At 48.5% G+C, this 10,284-nt stretch overlaps 1 protein-coding gene across 1 annotated transcript in view; it reads right to left on the bottom strand.

Annotated features, from left to right (window-relative positions):
- Positions 1 to 3,897: 3,897 nt before the first annotated feature.
- The window catches only part of FSTL1 (follistatin like 1), a 55,822-nt gene continuing 49,435 nt past the window's right edge, over positions 3,898 to 10,284 (bottom strand). Inside the window, exons 9-11 of the mRNA XM_054805541.1 lie at positions 9,218 to 9,328; positions 7,406 to 7,503; positions 3,898 to 7,143 (exon numbers count right to left, since the gene is read on the bottom strand). Of these exons, the coding sequence (XP_054661516.1) occupies positions 7,099 to 7,143; positions 7,406 to 7,503; positions 9,218 to 9,328 (254 nt within the window). The 3' untranslated portion in view covers positions 3,898 to 7,098. The remainder of the gene's footprint in view (positions 7,144 to 7,405; positions 7,504 to 9,217; positions 9,329 to 10,284) is intronic.

Below are 10,284 nucleotides of genomic sequence, written 5' to 3'. Positions count from 1 at the left end.
CTGCAGCTGCTGGCGGCGGAGCCTGGCCTGTGGCGTCCCGGGCTTTGCAGGGTGTCCCCGGTATTTTGTTCAGGGTTTCTCTGCTTTGGTCCTTGCAGACCTGAGGCTGGTGGGTCACCAAAACAGAGGTGCCTCTCCAGAAGTACCTTGGTGTATCTCCTTGCCTGGATGTGAAAAGGCAGCTTTAATCTTGAGCTAGGGCACTGGCAGGAGTTCATCCACAACACGTCAGGCGAAGAGGCCTGATGCAGGTTACAGACTGATACGGAGCCAACCCTGGTTGTACCACACACAAATAGGCAGCTCTAGATTTGTGATTTCAATTCATCACCCTTTAGACACAGGTTAACAGTGGTGTAATCAGTAATCGCCCATTGGAAGAAGCAGCAGTAATGTGTGATGACAACGAGAAGATTCACAGCCCGAGGGAACTTTTGCCCTGACAGAGTTCGGGCTTAAGAAGCAGACTTGCCTCCTTGTGATGCATAAAGAAACCAAAAAGAAGGGAGCAACGATCTCCCACCTGCTTAGAACACTTCATATACACGAAAGTGCCCATCATCTTAGAGTGGAAGAAACGCAAACAAACCACGGTTGGCTTGTTCCAGCCAAGAGTTTAAAAACAATGCATGAAACAGCAAAGATGCTGAGTTTGAAGGTGTCCAGAATACTGCAGACGAAACCCATGGTCCACTTGTCCTTCCTTTGGCACTCCAATGAACTCTGGATTTTACCACTACAAATATTTAGAAGTGACAGCTCCTGTTCCCGTTGTCAGGGCTGTGCCCAGCCGTCAAGAAAGGGTGTGCCATAGCAGGTGGGGATGCACAGGTCACCTTGCGTTGGGCTTGTTTAATTTGTTTTATAATTCTCTATGGATTTACAGATGCAACCCCTGATATGAACCCAGGGACAGCTGTATAAGAGCAGACACTGTATCGGTGTAGTTATTTCTTTTCAATAGTTTTGCCCACTCTGTAAAGGTTGTGCTGTATCAGCTGGATCATGATAGTTTGTGGGAGGTTTTATGTAAGCACAGGAGTAAGGTCATCTGGATTTTGCTCTTGTCTCCTGCAGTGCTTTAAGCCTTTGCTCTCCCAAAGCTGTGTCCTGTGAACTGATTCAGTCTTTTCAGGAACTGAGTCTTAGGAAAGATTAAATTGTTCCCATCTTCAGAATTAAAGTTAATAAATACCTTACAAATGCAGTTCATAGTCTTGATCAACCACTTAATTTTTTCAGTTTGAAGCTTAACGGTGCTGGAGAACTGTGAAGTGATTTAGTGGATGTAGCTACATGGTGCAGCAACTCAATACTCAGATGTGCTTAACTCCATAAACAGGTCAGAGTTTTTGCCAGGCTGCTGCTTGAGGTGGGCAACAGCCTTCCTGCTTTTCCTTTCTCCCACCCCAAAATCATTTCACTTCAGTGAGTATGCATGATGCACAAGGCAAAGTATTTATAGTGCCATCTAGCTAAATTTGTAGCTGACACTTCCTTTCATTCCTTCTTAAAATCCTGGGAAATTCTAGCAGTAGAAATTAAAGTAATAAAGCAGACCCACTTTACAGTTGAGCAGTGAATGGGCAGGGAATGCCACAGTTAAGACTGCTTATGCAGCAGCTGGTACATGCTGAAGAGGCCATTTGGTGTGACAAGTAATGTGTAAGAAGCAGTGTTTGTTTTTTTAAACAGCTTTGGAAGGAGCATACCAAGTAAAAGCCTGTCATTTGCACAGAAGAGCTCACAGTGGAGAGTCCGTTACAGCTTTGGGGGAGATGAATGGCAAGATATTATCCTCTTGTTATATGACACCATTAAAGGCTATTTCGGCATTCAGTTCAGCAAAGGTGACATTAGCCATTCAGCAGTGTCTTCATAAGGTCATATCAGAAGTGGAAGGGACCTCAGGAGGGTCACCAGCCTGTTCTCCCATCTTAGGGCAGGATCAGCTATACTTGGTCTATTCCTGGTAGCTGTTACTCTTGTCTGTTCTTAAAATCATACAGGGAGGAACTCTGTGAAGTATCAAGGAAGTGTCTTCCAGTTCTTTGCTAACCTTGGCATTAAAAAGCATTCCCTGATGCCTCAATGTATTAGGTTTGCATGGCAAGGTTTTGGTAGCGGGGTGGTCACAATGTTGGCTTCTGTGAGAAGCTGCTAGAAGCTTCCCCCATGTCCAACAGAGCCGATGCCAGCCGGCTCCAAGACAGACCTGCTGTTGGCCAAGGCTGAGCCCATCAGTGATGGTGGTAGCACCTCTGGGATAACAGAGTTAAGAAGGGGGAAAATAAACCACCATGAGCAATTGCAGCCGGAGACAGGAGTGAGAAGATGTGAGAGGAAAACTCTGCAGACACCAAGGTCAGTGCAGAAGGAGGGGGAGGAGGTGCTCCAGGCGCCGGAGCAGAGATCCCCCTGCAGCCCCTGGAGAAGACCATGGTGAGGCAGGCTGTCCCCCTGCAGCCCATGGAGGAAGGATGTGGGGGTGTAGAGATTCCACCTGCAGCCCATGGAGGACCCCATGCTGGAGCAGGTGGAGACACCCGAAGGAGGCTGTGACCCCATGGGAAGCCCACGCTGCAGCAGGCTCCTGGCAGGACCTGTGACCCCATGGAGAGAGGAGCCCACACTGGAGCAGGTTTGCTGGCAGGACTTGTGACCCCGTGGGGGACCCATGCTGGAGCAGTCTGCTCCTGAAGGTCTGCACCCCATGGAAGGGACCCACGCTGGAGCAGTTTGTGAAGAACTGCAGCCTGTGGGAAAGACTGATGTTGGAGAAGTTGGTGGAGGACTGTCTCCCGTGGGAGGGACCCCACGCTGGAGCAGGGGCAGAGTGTGACGAGTCCTTCCCCTGAGGAGGAAGGAGCAGCAGAGACAAAGTGAGAGGAACTGACCGCAACCCCTGTTCCCTGTGCTGCTGGGGGAGGAGGAAGTAGAGAAATTGGGAGTGAAGTAGAGTCCCGGAAGAAGGGAGGGGTGGGGGGAAGGCGTTTTAAGATTTGGGTTTATTTACTCTAATTTGATTGGTTATGAATTAAATTTATTTTCTCAAGTTGAGTCTGTTTTGCCTGTGACAGTATTTGGTGAGTGATCTCTCCCTGTCCTTATCTCCACCCATGAGCCTTTTGTTTTTTCTCTCCTCTGTGCAGCTGAGGTGGCACCTGGCCTCCAGCCTGGGTCAACCCACCACACTCACCTAGATCTGCCCTGACTACCACAACTGAAGTGTGTCCCATCCACCACAGCGAGATGGGTATGTTCATCTTAGTAGCAGTCTCCACCTGAAGACAAACATTTAGAGCTTTTCTTAACTGTGCCTAAGGCTTCTGATCTGTCCTGGTAAGTTACATTTTCAAGGCCTTTAGTTATTTTTACTTGCTTCTGGGTTCCTTCCACCAGCTCCCTGTTTCGTGAAAGGCACTGCCCAAACCAGAAGGTACTGCAGCTCCCCCAGCGCCACAGAGGACAGAGCTATTGCCCTGCATCCCTCTGCGTTCTTCCCATTCTACAATCGTTTGCCTTTCTATCGACAGCATGACCCTAACACACATTCGTGATTGCATCACACACATGGACAGCTGCTAGCTTTTTCTTTCCCAACGACACAGGTGGAGCGAACGGGGAACACCAAAAGGACTGTGGAAGCAACCAGGAGTCGTGGCTGCAGGCTGCATCTTTGCCACTGGCTCGCCACGTGATTGCAACTTCCCACTTCTCTCTGCTGTACCTCAGTTTCCCCAGCTGTAAAACAGAGACAGTCGTGTCTTGTGTTTGTCAAATGCATTGAGATTTGTGTATAAATGCCATCATGGGATGTGCAGACAAGACAGGTTTTTGTGGTGGTTTTTTTGAAAATGAGGAATGTGGCTTGTGAGAAATGAAACAAAACACATGTTATTTTTAAAATTTTATTTGGTAGTAATATCCAAACCCCCCTGCTTCAAAAAAATTACAAAAATCAAGTAAAATAAGTGCACTAAGGAAACCTACAGAATACTGATAAATTTCACACACATACAGGAGGGAATATAGAGGGAGGAATGGGACTTGTTTGTTGCTTAAATTTGGCTTTTTTGGGAAAAAAAAATTAAAATAAAAAAATGCCTTCCCTGCCCCTTGCAGCCTGTACAGCAACTGTCCCAGAGGGCAACGGCTGGAACTCATCGCTCCCTTCCCAACAGCCAAGTCACCCTGCAGAAGTTAGCGACCAGCCAGCCTGCTGCAGGGTACAGTCTGGGCATCACTCACCCTTCCCCTTGGCGTGGGGGAGGTGAGATGTTTGTGTCCCCTTTGGGTACCATAGCCCTTAGAACCGGCATCGCACTCCACAGTTGCATTTTCCCTTTGAGGGCCCAAGGAGGAAAAGGCTCCACAGCGGCAGCCCTTTCCGGGGAGGCATGTTCACTGCACTCCCACCCCACTGTCCCAGGCTATCCTAGGATACGTTGTATGGCTTGTTGGAGAGCTCAGCTTGCCTTGCCCGAGGCATCAGCCCATCCCTCTGCCTTCAGCGCAAGCTCTGTAAACCTCAACTGCCAGCGGCCACCTTTCTGGCTGTCCCCAGCAGCCATCCTCGCAGACCACACATCCACTGGAGACAGGAAGGGGACTAGAGAACGTATGGTGTAATGCAGCCTACAGAAGCCCTTCGGCCATGGATTAGCCTCCTCTTCCTGCCCATGCTTTGCTTCTCCCAGTTGGAGATATTCCTGACTGGACAATAAGATGTTATCCCCATCCAGGGAAAGCCTTTAAGGCAAGCTGTTGTGTTTTCTCTAAGGCACTTTAATGATGCAAGCTGGAAGGAAGCGAGGTGGGAGGCACAAACTACCTTTCAGAGCAGGGTTGGAATAAAGCAAAACATATATTAACAATGTTCCTGTGACTCCAGGTCCAGCACGTGAAACTGTTTAGCTCATACTGTTGGGGAGGAGCGAGGGTATGTCTAATGCATGCTCCTAATTCCAACAACTGCTTCCTCCAGTGCCACCAGAACACAAACAATAACGGTGTAGCGATGTCCACGTTACCCTCAGCTTCTCTGGACTCATTCCTCTCACCTTCATAGGTGACAGCTTCTCAAATCCAGACCTTTATGGGAGAAGAACTATGTATTATGCCAAAACCTCCAAGCATGGCAGGGTAGAGTGTGATTCTCACTGGAAGTGTGTCACTGTGCCAAAGCCAATGGAAGTCCTCTGGGTTTACATCAGGAAAACAGCTCAAAGACCAGAGAGCCTTCAACAAATCTGGCTCATGGGCGAGACCACAGGACAGACTGAGCTTTCTTCTCTGCCTACACTTGCCAGGTGCCAGCTCATTCTTCCTCTCCAAGGAAAGCACTGTGCAAAACCCGGAAGGTTGGGACAGAAGTCCTGCTGCGCTTCACTCAAGCAGAACATGCTTTTGCAGATGCAAGTGGAGTTTCGCTTGAGTAAGCACTAGGGACTGCAAGACATCTGGCAACAACTGCTGAAGTTGCTCACAAACAGGAAGATGGAAGCCACAAGCAGTGATCTCTGCTCAGGGTATGTGCAACTGCTTGGGATGCACAGCAGAGGCATGAAGGGAACGCGGAAACAGGATGTTCAGGTGCGTTGAGTGTATGAAGTATGTTAGACAACTGCAGGAGAAAATCAGCTGGGCTTGAGGCTACAGAGGTGATTGTCAACGAACACCATTTCATTTATATCTAGGCCCAATGCTCTGAGAAACAGGTCAGATGAATATGGCCCATGAAGGGATGTGAGGGTGTAAAGGATGGTCTGATCAGAGACACTGTGAAATGCTTGTCAGTAATGCGGCTTCCAGCCCTGACTCCAAACCCAGACATGGAATCAAAGAATAATGCTGCTACCTCACCCCAGAGGGAGATGGAAAGCCCAAGATGATGGCTAACAGCCCAGACTTCATTGTAGTTAAGTCTTTTAAAATAACCTACTGATGGGATTGCCTAGTACCTCTGTCTCTAGACTACTTGGCATTTCCCTCTGGGCAATTTAGAGAGGCATGACCATGGACTTTGAGCACATGGTCTCTGCTAGCTAAGGGAGCAAGAGCTAGAGAGCTGCAGTGCCAATCTGCGCCTGGTGAAACTAATTACATCCAGCCCTGTCTGTTCTTCCCACAGGGGACATTGCTATCCCCACTTGAGAAATACCCTGTAATGCAGGGCTCACAAGTTGCTTGTGGTGTTTGCGGTGGTTGAGTGCAGTGCGATACAAACTGTACATGGGCATTACAGCACTGTCAATAACAAAAACCCCGAGGCTGGGTTTTCTTGAAAGGTCTAGAGCTACGAAACATACAAAAACTGAATTACTACCATAGGAAATAAAGTAATAAAAAAAACCAAACCAAAAGGGGGAGTCAGCATGTGAATGTGATAAGAAAAAAAATATGATAGCACCTCTAAGGAGGGGGCAGGGAGAGTAAGAGTGAGATGAGGTCTAAAGGAACTATGTTGTGTTGGAGCCCACAATGTACTGGAGGAACTGCTGGGGACAGGCCGGTGGAAAGCAAGGAGGGACGTGCTGGACTCATGCCAGCAGCATGGCACCACGACTTCCAGGTGTCACACCAGGCTGACCAGCTTCAAGGAGCTCAGACCAAAGGGGAGGGTAAGCAGGGCAAGGTCCTTGGCTAATGATGCCCTGCGGCACACGTGCTCAGCCACAAAACTGCCGGGCCTGTATTTCCGCAGCCCTGGCCGGTGCTGACAATTGTATCGATTGAAGACCCCCTTTTCTATCCAGCACTGACCTCCGTCCTTTCCCCAGATCCAGGGGAACAAGAAATCCCTGTCAGCTCTTGGAGGGAGCAGCTGTCTGCTCTGGGAAAGGGTCCCAGAGGCTGCTCTAAGTCCCTCCCAGCCTTCCAAGGCCCCAGCAATGAAGCTCCCTGAACAGGTGGGCTCTGCTCCCCTTTCCTGGCCCCATTCTCTGTGTATTACAAAACAAATAACCCATCGCTATACATTGTAAATATCTGTGACTGGGCAACTGTAGCAGACACTTGTGCATACTGAGATCAGCACTGGAGGACAGGACGGCAGGATGGGCCCATCCTCCTGGGCTCCTCTGGTGTGGAGGCCCCTTACATCTCCTTAGTGCTCATTCTCTTGGTCTTCTCAGCCGTCTCCTAGAGAAAGATGGCACAAAAGTGAAGCTCTGCACTGACACGGGAGCTGGCAGTGCCCCGAAGCCTTTGGTCCATCCACAAGCAGTGCCAACACTGGCTTATACATCAAAGCCCCACACCTGTATTCGTCCCCACAGGCAGCAGTGATCCCCCTTTACTGTGCTCCCCCTTCTACCAGAAATCTCCAAGTGACAGAAGCAGAGGGAACTGATCTAGCAAGGAGAGACTTAGTGCAAGTAGACCTTCCCAGTCTCATGCTAACCTGATGCTTCTGCAGTTCCTGAACGTATCTAGCCAGCTCCTCCTCAGTCAAGTCTTGATCAGGTCGCTGTCTCTGAGCCAGCACCTTCTCATTCTTCCCTGCAAACAGAAATGGAGTTATCATAAATGGGGGATGCAAATTTCAGAGGCTGAACCAGTGAGAACAAAAAGAGGCAGGTTGGCCACAGCATGGCTCAAGCTTTGGAAAGATTTGCTGGAGGAAGGTATGGGCTGACGTCTTAAAAACAGAGTGGGCCTTGTAGCTGCCTGGGACTTCAGAACCTGGGTATCCAGTCTGTCCCTGTCTCTCCCTCCCACATGATAAATAATAAAACAACAAGGAAGAGGCTGCATATTATTTAAAAGAAGCACCTATAGTCAGTTCAAACATCTTGGCCTCTTGGAGGGAACAAAACTATCCAAGTACAATAACTGATGCTTAATGAAGAGGTAATTTCACTCAGTGGAGATGCAACTTGCTGATCTATCTGATCTGATTCTTTGGTTTCATTATCCCTCTAACAATAGCCTCTAACCCCTCTGGTGCTCTGACATGGGCAGAAAGTCAAGGAATTGTTGTCCCATTGCATGCTTCTGCCATGGATGCAGGGAACAAAGTAGGCAGCAAGACCGGGTGTTGCGTAGCAACTTTGAAGGTTGTTTCTGGGGACGCAGCAAAAAGAGTCTCTCATTTGGTCACTTAACCTCCGAGACCTACCCACAGCTCCTCTGGCAGCTCTATTACTATTACAGTTACCTCTTCTGAGGTGAGCTCCTGCTGCCACAGCCAAATCTGGGCTGCGGTGATCCCAAAGCCTCTGCTGCAGAAGGCCAGATAAATGTGAAAGAAATTCAATAGATACTTGTTGCTGTTCCCCTCTCTACTTTGTCTGCCCAAGCTACAGGCTATAGATCTGAACTAACGTACTGCTGACAGCTCCTGCACAGCACTGAAAACTAAACTCATGCAAAGGTCTGGTTTCTAGGGAAGATGGCCGGAAAAATGCAGTGCAGTGCTGAGAGAGCGGACGTGGCTCCTCAAAACGACTCGTACATTCCCCAAGGCAGGGGAAAGCTGGCTTTTCACTGGCCCTGGACCGTCTGTGAGAAGACAAAACAGAGAGCTGTTGTTCACAACCCCACCATGATGTCCCACAATTGTAACATGGCTGTGAAAGTTTAAAAAAGACCTTCCAGAGAAAGAACAGACAGACCAACAACCCTGCCTCACTGTGAACACCACCTCCCTTCATCTCCATCACCATTATTTCCTTTTTACTTCTACAGTTCTTATGGCAAGAAGCTAAAGTGCTTTCTTGACATCGCTAGATGAAGTCTCCTATCTCCTCTCTGAGGCAAGACAAGATCCTAGCTCCTGCTTTACAAATACTGTAAACACAGATACAGTGAGGATACTGACACACATGCAGGAAAGCTGACTTGCTCACACCTACACATATGGTTGCAGACAGTGACCTATTTGGTCTGTGCATGTCCCAAGCCAGCTGGATGCAGGGTACCTCTGGTTTGGATGGTTTGGTACTGAACTTTCCATGACACCAAATGCAAACTGCAAACCCCAAAAGCATCACCCCAACCCAGTTACACACTTTCTGACCAGCTTGGTTTTGGCCGACATGGAGAATGGGGGGGGGGGGGGGAGGTGTGTGTGATGCAGAAGCCACCCATAGAGAAGCTGAGAAAGAGCTGGAGAGAGAAGAAATCTGGATAGCTGGTGCCCTCAGAAAGATAGAAAGCAAAAACTCCTTTTGTACAAAACCAAATACAGTAATTGTCTGGAAAGCATACAGACCCTCGCATGTCATTGCGGTGCACACCCAGTTCCCACAGGCACAGACGCAGCGGTTGCACTCCACCTGGGTCTCTGCTCCATCCTCATAGGTTTCGTCTTCCAGGGCACACTCTAGAGAGGCACAAAACAAGGGCAGTGGTTGTGAGATAGCCAGCAGGCTAAAGACAACGCACTTGACAAACGCCTTGAGAGAGAAGAGGTACATGGTTTTGGAGGAGGCCTTCTTTCCCCTAACCATCAAAAGTTTCATAACGACTAATACATTCACACTGAATTTGGTGTGTGAAATCAGCCAAAACATAATTTGGGAAAGTCAAACACTTCAGTTTGCTTCCTCAAAAGAACATTTCAATTCCTCAATTCCAAATGAAATCTCAATATTGGATTTGTTTGAATTTCCTAATCTGTTATACATAGAAGAGAACCCTCAAAGTGAAAGTTTTGGTTGCTCCGAAACAATTCCTGTTCCGGGTGGGGAGAAGTTGGGGAAATAATTTGTGTATTTGCTGTTGCCCTGAGAAAAAAAAGGGCGGTGGGGGGGGGAAGGGTTCTCATTTCAGCTCACAATTCTTCTCATGGCTCTATAATATATTAAAGTCGAGGCCCCTCAAAGAACTAGAGGGCCTATATGGTGTCACGTGAAAACCAGCTGATTGTGTTTTCTGGGGGAGGCGCAGCATCCCTAGCTTCTCACTGAAAAAGGCAACAGAGAGTTCAACTTAATATTCCCCAAGAAGCATAGCCTCTGTCTGCTCCTCGGTGCCACCGCAGTGGGACGTAAATCCGGCACCTTTGGACCAGCACCCCCTGAGGAGACAATTAGATGAATAGCTAGGCATGCCTGGTCAGCAGAACACTAAGCTGCTTCCACGTGAACTGTAGCACTAAGCAGGATTTGGAAGGATAGTGAACTTTGAGATGTTCATCAGGGAGGCTCTCTGTGTGAAAGGCAGAGCACAGCAGGACTTTGGTCTGGTCTGACTTTCTTAAGTTATCCAGACATGAACTCCTCACGTGATTTATCTCTGCATGGTTAAATACATGCCTTGACCTTCCAAGCATACCAT

Source organism: Grus americana, chromosome 1 (assembly GCF_028858705.1).
Source record: "Grus americana isolate bGruAme1 chromosome 1, bGruAme1.mat, whole genome shotgun sequence".
Lineage (NCBI taxonomy): Eukaryota > Metazoa > Chordata > Aves > Gruiformes > Gruidae > Grus > Grus americana.
This window is presented reverse-complemented; position numbering and strand designations above follow the sequence as displayed.